The sequence below is a fragment of the Malus sylvestris genome, chromosome 17, assembly GCF_916048215.2.
Source record: "Malus sylvestris chromosome 17, drMalSylv7.2, whole genome shotgun sequence".
In the NCBI taxonomy this organism is placed as follows: domain Eukaryota; kingdom Viridiplantae; phylum Streptophyta; class Magnoliopsida; order Rosales; family Rosaceae; genus Malus; species Malus sylvestris.
In genome coordinates, this window is record NC_062276.1 from 3024604 (window position 1) to 3038455 (window position 13852).

The 13852-nt window shown below is 41.4% G+C and overlaps 3 protein-coding genes across 3 annotated transcripts; all 3 read left to right on the forward strand.

The window, feature by feature from the left end:
• The first annotated feature begins 1013 nt into the window (after window positions 1-1013).
• LOC126610645 (alpha-mannosidase 2-like) lies at window positions 1014-5760 on the forward strand. Its single transcript, XM_050278751.1, has 5 exons — window positions 1014-1748; window positions 2019-2168; window positions 2417-2449; window positions 2538-5278; window positions 5382-5760. The coding sequence occupies exons 1-5, from the start codon at window positions 1185-1187 to the stop codon at window positions 5482-5484; spliced, it is 3591 nt and encodes a 1196-aa protein (XP_050134708.1). The 5' UTR covers window positions 1014-1184; the 3' UTR covers window positions 5485-5760.
• A 1689-nt stretch (window positions 5761-7449) lies between these two features.
• Window positions 7450-9246, forward strand: LOC126610651 (protein transport protein SEC13 homolog B). Its single transcript, XM_050278757.1, has 2 exons — window positions 7450-7617; window positions 8001-9246. The coding sequence occupies exon 2, from the start codon at window positions 8086-8088 to the stop codon at window positions 8986-8988; it is 903 nt and encodes a 300-aa protein (XP_050134714.1). The 5' UTR covers window positions 7450-7617; window positions 8001-8085; the 3' UTR covers window positions 8989-9246.
• A 1998-nt stretch (window positions 9247-11244) lies between these two features.
• On the forward strand, window positions 11245-13548 carry LOC126610650 (uncharacterized). The gene is made up of 5 exons (XM_050278756.1): window positions 11245-11777; window positions 11882-12143; window positions 12613-12711; window positions 12795-13006; window positions 13225-13548. The coding sequence occupies exons 1-5, from the start codon at window positions 11329-11331 to the stop codon at window positions 13298-13300; spliced, it is 1098 nt and encodes a 365-aa protein (XP_050134713.1). The 5' UTR covers window positions 11245-11328; the 3' UTR covers window positions 13301-13548.
• Window positions 13549-13852: the final 304 nt, after the last annotated feature.

Sequence of the window (13852 nt, forward strand, 5' to 3'; positions counted from 1 at the left end):
AGAAAATGCAAGGTTCTAAAAGGTACTAAAATTGTGTAGAAAATGGTAGGTTCTAAAAGGCACTAATTGGGCAACAAAGAGGTACCTAGACAGGTTTTTTTTTTTTTTTTTTTTTTTTGGTATTGGAATAGAATGACATAAATTATAAAGTATTGAAAACATAGGAACAAGATTATAATAAGTGTTTATCCAAGTATTCAACAAGTCTCCTACAATTTATTGAAGAAATAAAATGAAAAATGAAAAGTTATTTATTTTCTGTTTAAAGAAGAGTTGCGACTTAAGCAAGCACTTAGACGAGCTCCACAAGTTTAAACATTATTTTTTAATTTCAAACGCTTAAAAATTAATTGAGATGGTACCTAACTGTCTAACGTCTAGATAAAGGCCTAGACATTGCAAAATGGAGATTTTAGAACGAGAAAATGTAGTGCCATGACTTTGTCTCCTTTATACTTTTCAAGTACCCAATTTTCTCCGATTATGATATGGGCATGAAAAACTAAAAAGTCAATAGCGTGGAAAAGAAAGATTGAAGATTATTTTCGGATTATCTTTGTGATAATTTTGGGATTCTTTAATTATATTTGTTTATTGTATGTCGTGAGATCATAAATTATTATAAATATTTTTATTTAAAATTAAATATAAATAATACTTGACGAAAACTGACTCATGATGTATGATAAACAGATGTAATTAGAAGATTTACAGAATCCTCACAAAAATAATCCGAATAGAATCCTCATTCCAAAAGGAAAGTCCCATAATCCAACGAATCCAATCGGTAATTTGGTATGGAGGTGGATTGTGTATCCTCTCATTTCTATACTTTTTTCATCAGCTTCTGTTTATGTGGTCACGATTAAACCACTTCAACATTTTATATTGATTTTTTTATAAAAATAATAAAATAAAAAGTGATAAGAATATAAAATGTTGACGTAGTTTAAACGTGACTATACAGTACACAGTACAAGTGGATGGGAAGAGTATGAAAATGGAAGGGTATTCATTACTCGACTAAACCAAGACTGCAAGTACAACAACTGCCACACTGAAAGGTCTCCGCCGCGGGTCCCACCCATCATCAGCAAGCAAACGACTGACTGCAAGGTCCGTCTCCTCCTCCTCCCCCTCCCCCTCTGTTCGATCTCATTTCCCCCAAAACAAAACAAACGGGAATGGCTTTCTCGTCGTACATTGGCAGCACCCGCCGCGGCGGCTGGGCCAACTCCCTCCTCCCTTCCTCCTCCGCTTCCAACCCCAAATCCAAGCTCACCAGAAAGCCCCGCAGGCGATTACCCCTCCGCGACTTCATCTTCGCAAACTTCTTCGTTATCGGCCTCTCGATCTCCCTCTTCTTCTTCCTCATCGTCTTCCTCCGCTACGGCGTCCCCACACCCCTCTCCTCCCACTTCAAATCCAAATCCCCCGCCCGCTTCTCCAAACCCCGGAAGCCCGTTTCCCGCAAGAACGTCTCGGCCGCCGACGCCGATGCGGGGGCCACCGTCGACATCACCACCAAGGACCTGTACGACAAGATTGACTTCTCGGATGTGGACGGCGGGCCGTGGAAGCAGGGGTGGCGGGTGAGCTACAAAGGGGACGAGTGGGACTCTGAGAAATTGAAGGTGATCGTGGTGCCCCATTCGCATAACGATCCCGGCTGGAAGCTCACGGTGGAAGAGTACTACGATATGCAATCCAGACATATTCTCGACACCATCGTCGATACGCTTTCGAAGGTGAGCAAAACATTCAACCTTTCAATTGGGTTTTGCTTTGAGCTTAAATTTTGCTCATTTGGTGTTGAATTTTCTTGTTTTATATGATTAGTGCATTGAGTTCGTATGATCCAGTTAATATATCTGCTAAATGCTAATGCTTTTTCTTGGATTGATTGTTTTAATATATCTGCGAAATGCTACGTATAATCTTTGGTTTTGCTTTTCTGCTTTCGAGACTTTCCAAGTTTGTGTGAGATTCAGTTGGGTGGATTTTTCTTGGATGTGTAGGATTCTCGGCGCAAGTTTATATGGGAAGAGATGTCTTATCTGGAAAGATGGTGGAGAGATGCCTCTGATCACAAAAGGGAGTCATTCACCAATTTGGTGAAAAATGGTCAGCTCGAAATTGTTGGAGGTGGCTGGGTAATGAACGATGAGGTAATATTCATATTCATAGGCTTTTTGTTTAACCGCATGTTTGTTTTTACTTGATCATCGACAAGTATTTTATGATATTTCGTTCTCGTCACCACCCCATTGCATCTAGGTACAATTCTCTTTTCTTTTTTTTTCCAGTGGTCAGAGTTTACCATATGCTTAGATTACTCCTAGTACATGACGTGATTTTGTAATTAATGCGTTTGTGTTGTTGAAGCTTAATACATTGGTTCCTCTTCTTGATGCAGGCTAATTCACATTATTATGCCATAATTGAGCAGGTACATTTATCTTCATTTTTAATATTGTTCTATGCTTCTCTTTTGCTGCTGAGTTGCTGATTTTATCTTTGTGCAATGGATGTGTCAGATGACAGAAGGAAATAGGTGGTTGAACGAAACTGTTGGGGTTATTCCTAAAAATGCTTGGGCAATAGATCCATTTGGATACTCACCTACCATGGCATATCTTCTCCGTCGCATGGGTTTTGAAAATATGCTTATTCAGAGGACCCATTATGAGCTGAAGAAGGAACTTGCACTGCATAAAAATTTGGAGTATGTATGGCGTCAGAGCTGGGATGTGGATGAAACAACCGATATTTTTGTCCACATGATGCCCTTTTATTCTTATGATATTCCACATACTTGTGGTCCAGAGCCTGCTATTTGTTGTCAGTTTGACTTTGCTCGAATGCATGGCTTTGATTATGAACTCTGTCCGTGGAGAGACGATCCAGTAGAGACCAACCAGGGAAATGTTCAGGAGCGGGCACTTATTCTACTAGATCAATATAAGAAGAAATCAACACTGTACAGGACAAATACACTTCTTATTCCTCTTGGAGATGATTTCCGCTACAAAAGCATCGATGAAGCTGAAGCTCAGTTTAGGAACTACCAAATGCTGTTTGATTATATCAATTCTAATCCCAGTTTGAACACAGAGGCCAAGTTTGGAACTCTGGAAGATTACTTTTGGACCCTTCGTGAGGAGGCTGAAAGAATAAATCATTCACTTCCTGGTGAGATTGGTTCCTTTCAGGTTGGGGGTTTTCCTTCTTTGTCAGGTGACTTCTTCACTTATGCTGATAGGCAACAGGACTATTGGAGTGGCTATTATGTTTCCAGGCCTTTCTTCAAGGCTGTTGATCGAGTTCTCGAGCAGACAATTCGTACCACAGATATGATGATTGCTTTCCTGCTTGGGTACTGCCAGAAACCACAATGTGAAAAGTTGCCCTTGGGGTTCTCCTACAAATTGGCTGCAGCTAGGAGGAACTTAGCTCTTTTCCAGCATCACGATGGAGTGACTGGTACTGCTAAAGATCATGTGGTCCTGGACTATGGGACTCGGATGCACACATCTTTGCAGGACTTGCAGATTTTCATGTCTAAAGCTATTGAAGTACTGCTCGGAATGCGCCATGAGAAAAATGACAATAACCCGTCTCAGTTTGAGCCAGAACAGGTGAGATCTAAATATGATGTTCAGCCTGTTCATAGAGCAATCATGGCCCGTGAAGGAACTAGACAGTCGGTGGTGTTTTTTAATCCTTTGGAGCAGACAAGAGAAGAGGTTGTGATGGTTATTGTTAACCGTCCAGATGTTACTGTTCTAGACTCAAACTGGACATGTGTTCAAAGCCAAATATCCCCTGAGCTTCAGCATGATAAAAGCAAAACTTTTACTGGAAGGCACCGTGTCTACTGGCAGGCTTCTGTTCCTGCATTGGGGTTGCAAACATATTACATTGCTAATGGGTTTGTTGGATGTGAAAAGGCCAAACCAGCAAAACTAAAATTTTTCTCAAAGTCTGGTTCTTTATCTTGTCCCACTCCATATGCTTGCTCAAAACCAAACGCTGATGTGGCTGAAATCCAGAACAGGAACCACATACTCACCTTTGATGTGAAGCATGGCTTGCTGCAGAAAATAAGTTATAAGAATGGTTCACAAAATGTTGCGGGTGAGGAAATAGCTATGTACTCTAGCTCGGGAAGTGGAGCCTACCTATTTAAACCGAAGGGTGATGCCCAGCCTATCATCGAAGAAGGTGGGCAGTTGGTGATCTCTGAGGGCCCTTTGGTGCAGGAAGTTTACTCTTATCCAAGGACTGCATGGGAGAAGAGCCCCATTTCTCATAGCACCCGTATCTACAATGGAGAGAATACTGTACAGGAATTTCTCATTGAGAAGGAGTATCATGTTGAGCTTCTCGGCCAGGAGTTTGATGACAAGGAGTTGATAGTTAGGTATAAAACAGATGTTGATAACAAAAGAATATTCTTTTCTGATTTAAATGGCTTTCAGATGAGCCGGAGAGAAACCTATGATAAAATCCCAGTTCAGGGCAATTATTACCCTATGCCCTCTCTTGCATTCATGCAGGGCTCCAATGGTCAGCGGTTTTCAGTCCATTCCCGGCAGGCGTTGGGTGTCGCAAGTCTTAAAAATGGATGGTTGGAGATTATGCTTGACCGTCGTTTGGTAAGAGATGATGGACGAGGTCTTGGACAAGGAGTGATGGACAACCGTGCTATGAATGTAATCTTCCACATCGTTGTGGAGTCTAACATTTCAGCCACATCAAACCCAGTTTCCAACCCATTGCCCTTGAACCCCTCTCTTCTTTCTCACCGTGTCAGTACTCACCTGAACTATCCGTTGCATGCATTCATTAACAAGAAGCCAGAGGAGTTAACAGTGCAGCCACCCCCAAGATCTTTCTCCCCCTTAGCCGCTTCCTTACCATGTGATCTGCATATTGTAAGTTTTAAGGTTCCCCAACCTCTAAAATACACTCAGCAACCTCTCGGAGATTCTAGGTTTGCGCTAATTTTACAGAGACAGAACTGGGACTCTTCATATTGTCGGAAGGGCAGATCAGGGTGCACTAGATTTGCTGATGAGACTGTGACTCTCTTTTACATGTTCAAAGACCTTGCGGTATTTAATGCAAGAGCTACTTCCTTAAATCTTTTACATGAGGACATGGATATGCTTGGGTATACTGATCAATTTGGAGATGTTGCTCAAGACGGACACGTTCTTATGTCTCCAATGGAAATACAGGCTTACAAGTTGGAATTGCGGCCGCACAAATTAATGTACTAGCAGCAGATTTTCTTACTATATTCTCATGGTTGCTTTTTCAGCAGGGTTCATGGCTAAACGCTATAATGCGTCCTTATCTCTCCTGTGGAAATGCAGGCTTACAAGTTCAAGTTACGACCACACGGATGAAGGTACTGGTGACTTGATTTCATTTCTCCATTCTCATGGATGCTTCTTCAATGGGGTTAGTAGCATATGACAATGGTTTCCCATATCCCACTATCAACATGATCAAAGTGGGAACCATATATACGCTGCTACTTCAATACATGTTGCCAAGTCAGGGCAAAGACAATTCGTACGAGTAGCGATACAGTCAAAGCAACCATCCATGGTTGCCCTTGCGAGCAAGTCGATTGATAGACTTGCCCTTGGGATTTTTTTGTTGTAGAACTGCTGCTAACAATTATGTATGCGATTAGTATTTGTGTGTTCAAAATGATAGTGAGGTTAATGGTGATGTTTGGATTTTGTATTTTGCTTGTAATGGTTCAAATAGAGGGCTATTTTTTAAGCGACCAATTTTTTGTCCACGTACTTCCATCCAAGAGATTCTTGGGTTTGATCACTCAGTGCCATGTCAGTTGTCCGTCCAAAGAGAACTTCTTTGGTTCAAGCGCCATGTAGAGCTAGGGATGGGCAAAATATCCATGGGTATGGGTAACCGCGGTTATCCGTCCATTTAAAGTTGACGGTTATGGTTATGGGTAACCGTTTAGACAAATAAACGGTTATGGGTATAACTGTCTATTTATGAAATTTAAATGGGCAATTATAGGTATTATCCGCGGTTATAACGGGTATCCATCGGTTATGGGTAATATTCACGGTTATAACGGGTATCCATTTACCCATTTAATTTAATATATGTAAAATTAAAAACCTTCAGAGAACTCACAACTTCGTCACTCTCTCTCTTCGCCTCTCGACTTCGACTCGACTCACCTCGGCGACCTCGCTCAGACAACCTCACCACCCTCCTCGACCTCACCTCAAACAACCTCCTCACCTCAGAATCCGGCCACACCCACATCAGACAAACCCTTTGATCTCTCTCTCTCGACTTCTCATCCCTCAGACCTTGACTATGTCAAAGAGCCTTCCTTCACGGCACAGAGGCAGAGCTATGGCCACCGGTGCCACTCACCTCTTTGATTTCTCTCCCTTGACTTCTTCATCCAAATTTCAGGGCACTGTACACCGATTATCCCCAAATCAGATAAATTTTGGAATTAATTTAGGGTTTGTGACATTTAAATTAGGGTTTGTGAAATCTAGTCTTGATTAGGCATTGTTCTTGATTTTATTAAAAATTTGCATTGTTCTTGATTTTATTAAAAATGTTGTTTGATTTTTAGAGCAATTATCCTCAATCAACCAACATTTTTAATAAAATCAAGAACAATGCAAATTTTTAATAAAATCAAGAACAATGCCTAATCAATACTAGATTTCACAAACCCTAATTTAAATTTCACAAACCCTTAATTAATTCCAAAATTTACCTGATTTGGGGGATAATCGGGGTATAGTGCCCTGAAATTTGGATGAAGCAATCAAGGGAGAGAAATCAGAGAGGTGAGGGGCGCTGGTGGCCATAGCTCTGCCTTTGTGCCGTGAAGGAAGGCTCTTCGACATAATCAAGGTCTGAGGGATGAGAAGTCGAGACAGAGATAAGAGGGTCTGTGTGATATGGGTGTGGCCGGATTCTGAGGTGAGGAGGTTGTCTGAGGTGAGGTCGAGGAGGGTGGTGAGGTTGTCTGAGCGAGGTCGCCGAGGTGAGGTCGAGTCGAAGTCAAGAGGCGGAGAGAGAGAGCGATGGAGAGAGAGAGTGACGAAGTTGTGAGTTCTCTAAGGGTTTTTAATTTTACATATATTAAATTAAATGGATAAATGGATACTCATTATAACTGCGAATATTACCCATAACCGATAGATACCCGTTATAACCGCGGATAATACTCATAATCGTCCATTTAAATTTCATGGATAAACGGTTATGTGTATAACCGTTAATTTGTCTAAACGGTTATCCATAACCATAACCGTTAATTTTAAATGGACAGATAACCGTAGTTATTCATACTCATGGGTATTTCCCCCATTCCTGATCCCGAATCAGTTATCCTACGCCCGGATTATATATCAAAGCCGACGCGCCCAAACATCGCTAAAAACACGCACGCACGCGCTCTGAGCTGCTGAAGCCTGAAATTTAGCGATTCTCTCTCCTCTCTCTTAAAACGATAAGCTCTTTCTCAACTGAAGAAATTTTGGTTCTCCGATCAGAGACCTCCGCCGCGTCCTCTCTCTCACTCTCTTCCTCCCAGAGGTCAGTCGCTCCTCCGCCGTGGTCCTTTATTTATATTCCGATGTTAAATCAGTTCAATTTTCTGGCTCGATATTTTTCAGATCTATCGCACTTTATTTCTAGATCTTCCCTTACGGAGCTTCTGAAATCATAATTTCTGGAATTAATTTATTTTTTGCTGCTATTAATCTTAAATAGCGATTGATTTTGGATTATAAGATATGAAAATTTAATTATATGGGTTTTTATAGTGAATTATTTTTTTTAATGTGACTGTATTTATTTCAATATCTTGTTGTTTGTGAGATAAATTGCCTATAGAAATTATCTGAATTGCAATGATTTGGGAATTTAGTTACAGAATTTTAGACTTGAATTTTGATATGCAAAACATTGTAATCCAGAGGAAGCATAAAGGGGACAAGTTCAGGAAATTGAAGGGAAGGTGATTTGGGGACATTTTTGGCACGAGAATATAAATCGGTAACGATGCCTGCCCAGAAGATCGAAACGGGTCACCAGGACACTGTCCACGATGTAGCCATGGATTACTATGGAAAGCGTCTAGCAACAGCTTCGTCTGATGCCACCATTAAGATAATTGGTGTCGGAAACGCTTCACAGCACCTTGCTACATTGTCAGCTCATAGAGGCCCTGTTTGGGAGGTAGCTTGGGCGCATCCCAAGTTTGGGTCGATTCTTGCTTCTTGTTCATATGATGGGCAGGTGATCATTTGGAAGGAGGGAAATCCCAATGAGTGGCAACAGGCTCATGTTTTTAACGACCACAAGTCATCGGTAAATTCCATTGCTTGGGCACCTCATGAACTTGGTCTGAGCTTAGCTTGCGGTTCTTCTGATGGGAATATTTCGGTTTTCACTGCCAGGGCCGATGGTGGTTGGGACACCACTAAGATAGAGCAAGCCCACCCTGTTGGAGTAACCTCAGTTTCATGGGCGCCATCGATGGCTCCTGGTGCTCTAGTTGGATCTGGTCTGCTTGATCCAGTTCATAAGCTGGCATCCGGTGGGTGTGATAATACTGTGAAGGTGTGGAAGCTGTACAATGGGATCTGGAAGATGGACTGCTTCCCTGCCCTTCAAATGCACAGCGATTGGGTGAGAGATGTAGCATGGGCACCCAACTTGGGACTTCCAAAGTCCACAATCGCAAGTGCTTCACAGGACGGAACAGTGGTGATTTGGACTGTGGCCAAGGAAGGTGAGCAATGGGAGGGGAAGGTTTTAAAGGATTTTAAGACCCCGGTCTGGAGGGTGTCATGGTCTCTAACCGGAAACTTGCTGGCTGTGGCTGATGGAAATAACAATGTAACATTGTGGAAAGAATCTGTCGACGGTGAGTGGCAACAAGTAAGCACAGTTGAGCCATAGGTTTTGTATTTCCTACTTCCAATTACTGTCTTTTAATATTATCATGAACTAGATTGCTAGCGTCTTAGAAAAGGTTTATCTTGGTTTTCCATTACTTTCCCTGTTAGGGGTTTATTGAATTGTTTTCGCTTATTGTGGGATGAAGATTCAGATTTTATATTGTAATCAGTTGGAGTTAGATCATATGTGTTTTCCATCCTTGTGTATCTGTTTCTGATTTATTTTTTGCTGGTGAAATGGTAATAGTCATAAGTTGCACTTCTCATTGGTTTTTCTTTTAGACCTTCGTACTAGTCGTTGGTTTTCACTTTGGCAGAAATGCTCAAAGTTGTGACCAAATTATGATATCTTTGCCTATGCTGTCGAAAACTCAATTCTTTTGCCCACCTGCATAGCTAGATTTTTGTTAGTCTGTGAGTTCAAAACGGAACAGTTGGTCATCGTTTACTGCCACTGGCTGGAAATTGACGAAGCGGGGAGCGTTACCAGAACTGGTTGACTTTTGATTTCCTGTTTTGTTGAAGCTTAAAGGACCTACCATCGATTCTTCAGTCTTTGTTCTCTTCCAAAATTACTTAAGCTGCTGTTAAGTTGGTGATCTTTGCTCGTACCAAACCCAGGCACAATACTCAAAGCCCAAAAGAGAGCTCTGCATGAAAAGACCTTTCTGCGCACCAAGATCACTCTATGAACGGCCGTGTCTGCTTGCCCGCGGAGCTCACATTTCAAGTTCGAATTCCCGGGTTTTCTCAGAACCGAGATTTACAGGTAGTGAAGCAGAAATCTCGTGAGGATCAGGCTGTTGTTATTGCCGGCCAGCTCCCGGACGGCGAGGAAAATTGCAAAACCTGTTGTCGCGGTTGAGGATCCCAGAAGGTAGCGTGTAATAGACGGGTTCCATTTGTGATTATACAAGTTGAGGGAAGGATTTTTTTTCCAAGTGTTTCTCCTCTTGTATAGTGACATGTGTATAATGACATGCGTATGTGCAGTGCTCCGAGCACACTGAAAAATCTCTCATTTTCGGGTTCACGAATGTCGTTTGGGGTTTAAAAAACGTGTAAGAATGGTTGTCGGCCTAATCTTCACCTTTGAATTAGCCTGGATATGTTTTTAATGTGGGAGAGAAATAGAAAGAGAGAGAATCTAGATCCATATTAATTTTGCGACTAAATGATTCTTAATAAAAACACAAGAAACTCCAGATGACACTGGCATTGGCATTTGTTAGTAGGAGTATGATTCTCTCTCCTCCTATTCTCATTTTCTTTCGTGTTCTCGTCTCACATTTTACTTTTTGTCATTTTGTCTCTATAAAAAAATTAATATAAGATGTTGACGTGACTTAATAAACATGTCTGATATGAGAAAAAACACGTATACAAATGCTTAGATCTCGTCAAACGTCACACGTTCCTCACAAAAACATAAGATGTCATGTACATTGATCTCACTTGAGTCTACATTCGTTCTATTTGATGTGAGTATTATATTAATAAGATAAGACAATAACGAAGCTTAAACTGGTTTGAGAGTTGCATAAACAAACGCAAAGTGTTCCAGAACTTACGTTTGTTTCAAGTAAAAATATACAAAGAAGAAGGAAAAAAAAAAAAAAAAAAAAAAGGAGAAAAGGAAGTAGTAACCAAATTCTTTTTCTCCTCAACTTTCCTAACTAGATACTTGGTCCATTCGCAAATTGCCAACTCACTCGATTATATTAATTGCAATTTCTTAATTTCATGTTGCAAATAGTAATTAAGTTTGATTGGCTTTTTATCCAAACCCACCTCTAAGATTGGTATAACTCCTCACTTAGTTCATGAAATTTAAAATCAATAAAAATGACCACTGACTTGTCTACCATCAGTTATTTTGTAAAAAATCTCAGTTAAATTGAGGCTACTTTTGTCAATTCAACCCCTCGACTTGAACTAGTGGTTTCTCTAATTTAACGGAGATTTTTTACAAAAATAACTAAATGATTGCCAGTAAATAATCTTAAAAACCAATTATATCGATTTTTAAATCTCAAGCACCAAAATTGCTAAAAACCCAATTTTATTTTATTGGAAATTAATACACAAAAATCCAACAACAAAATTGTACTCGTTTTCAGTCGGTACTTGTCTAACTAATATTCTCCTGTGGCCCTGTCCACCCTGAGCGTTTGGTCGAGTGGTGAATCTGTAATTTGACTCAAAACGCAGGTCAATCTCCTCGCGCAAGTTACAAAAGCAAACAAAACTGAAACGGCGAAGATAAAAGATTCCCAGGACGCGCAAGCCACAAGACAGTGAGAGAAGCCAAGAGAGCTTCCAACAAATAACCAGTTCGTCCATGGCGGCGACAGCTCGCGCCGTCATTCTCTCCCGCTTCACCGACCTGTCTCTCAAGCCTTCCCAGCCGCCGCCCCCGATTACCCGCCACCTCCTCGTCCGCCCCTTACTCCCCTCCTCCTTCCGGCGGCGTCGTTTGTCCGCCAGCTCGACTTCCGCCGTCCGATGCCTCATGTCCGGCGTCGACGGCGGCGGCGTGTCGGACGAGTTCGTCTCGACTCGGAAGTCCGGCTTCGACCGCGGTTTCTCCGTGATTGCGAACATGCTCAAGAAAATTGAGCCCCTCGACACCTCCGTTATCTCCAAGGGCGTTACGGATTCCGCCAGGGACTCCATGAAGCAGACCATTTCTACTATGCTGGGGTTGCTCCCGTCCTATCAGTTCTCCGTCACCGTTAGGGTTTCCAAAGCCCCTCTCCATCGCCTCCTCACATCCTCGATAATCACCGGGTAATAATTCACATTTCTAACCCCGTTCTTCAAATTTCAGTAAATTCAGTGCGTAATTGTATTAATTAGAGTAAAATTGTTTTGGGATTTATCTTATCAATTAGATATACACTGTGGAACGCGGAGTATCGGATATCGTTGATGAGGAATTTCGACAAATCCACGGAGAATTCTGTGCCGTTGGATCGGTCGGAGATCGATGGGGTGTCGGATAGGGTGGAGAGTGAGGAAAGGGATGATGGAAATGGTATCGGGGTGAGTAGCGAACTCTTGGATTCAGCAACTCCCCATGTTTTTGGCGATTTGCCTCCGGAGGCTTTGAATTGTATCCAGAGGTTGGAGTCAGAGTTGACAAATGTGAAGGAGGTGAGCATTTGCTCTGTGAATTTTCCGTTTTGTTCATTTCCACAATTACCAGTGCTTTTCTTTGAATTGCGCCTAAAATAGTCGAAAATTCTAGTATGGACAGCTTGTTCTTTGGTTTTGAAAGCAAGATCAAAGCTCGTTTTGTCTGGTTTACAATCTTCCAAGTTTTGGTTTATGAACGTTTTTATTTTCGTGCATGTCTTGTATCAATCTTAAATACGAAGGTGGAAAATCAACCCATCGGGTTGTTAATGGGTAACCATTAAGACCCGTTTAGTGTGATTTCACTGTAATATGGTGGTGAGATTGGTAGTTTTGATGATGGTGTAATACCTTATTAAGGTGATGACAGTGTAATGATGCTCAAGTTTTGTGCTTTTGAGCTTAATTCGTTGTTGAAGTTAAATGCTTGAAAGATTGTGCATTGTTTTAAGCGGAATGTGGGAATGACATACTTTGCTTTTTTCAGGAACTGAAGGCGCTAAAGCAGGAAAATATGCAATTAGAATATGACAGAGGACCTAGGAACGATTTATTGGAGTATCTACGGTCTCTAGATTCTGATATGGTAATTATCTTACTCTGCGATGGAGTTGCAATTTTTACGAGTCCCATCTTTTCTGATGATGGTGTGATGATTTGTTTTAACAGGTGACTGAACTATCTCGACCGACATCATTTGAGGTGGAGGAAATTATACACCAGCTTGTTCAAAATGTATTGCAGCGATTCTTCAAGGACGGTACTTCCTCAGACTTTGTGGAAGATTTGGTGACAGGGGACAGTGAGAATGGCCTAGATGCTGATGGCGAACTTGACACCATAGGAACTTCACGAGATTACCTAGCGAAGCTGCTTTTCTGGTTAGACTCCTGTCGTAGTCCTCCGTAAATGCTTTGTTTTTCTTACTTGTCCAAATTTGCCTTGCATTAAGTCACTTCTGGAACCGTCCCGTGTTCACGTAGTGTACACGTAGAGTCGTAGAGGCAAATAAATACGCCAGACTTTTTATGATATCTTACTAGCTGAACCGATTCCATTAGCGATTGAAATCTGAAGGTTCGTATATTTCTTGTGGCAGGTGTATGTTGTTAGGTCATCATTTAAGAGGGTTGGAGAACCGATTGCATTTGAGTTGCGTTGTTGGATTATTGTGAAGAGAGGAAAGTGGGAGGCGTGTACATCCTTCATGTTCGTCTATATCAACCTTTATTCTTCTTCAAGTTCATCTGTATTATTCTTCTTCGTTTTACGGAATACCGCAATAATTACGGTTCTTCCGACCTCTTTCATCGTGATTCACGATGAAAGAGGATTCGTGATCTCCATAAGTTAACCTATCGTACACATTTGGAATTGTATTCGATTTTACAAGTGTATATAGATGAAAAAAATTAGCAACCAACACTCCTGCTGGCATAGCCAAATTCTTCTTGTTGCCATTATTTCGTGACAATTCAGACATCCGCACTACTCATTTTAAATTCGTCTTATAGAAACCAAGGATTCGGATCTCTCTCTCTTCTCAACTGCTCGAACCTCTAGATCCTTAAGCTTTGGAGACAGAGATGATCTTGACTTGTCACATATAATGATTACTTCTGAGTTTTATATTTCTACCCAACCAGGATGTTCCTGGACAAACACATCAGAGAAATAGGAAAGCGATCATCTCTTGCTCATTTCCATCTAATCCTTCTTATCAAACA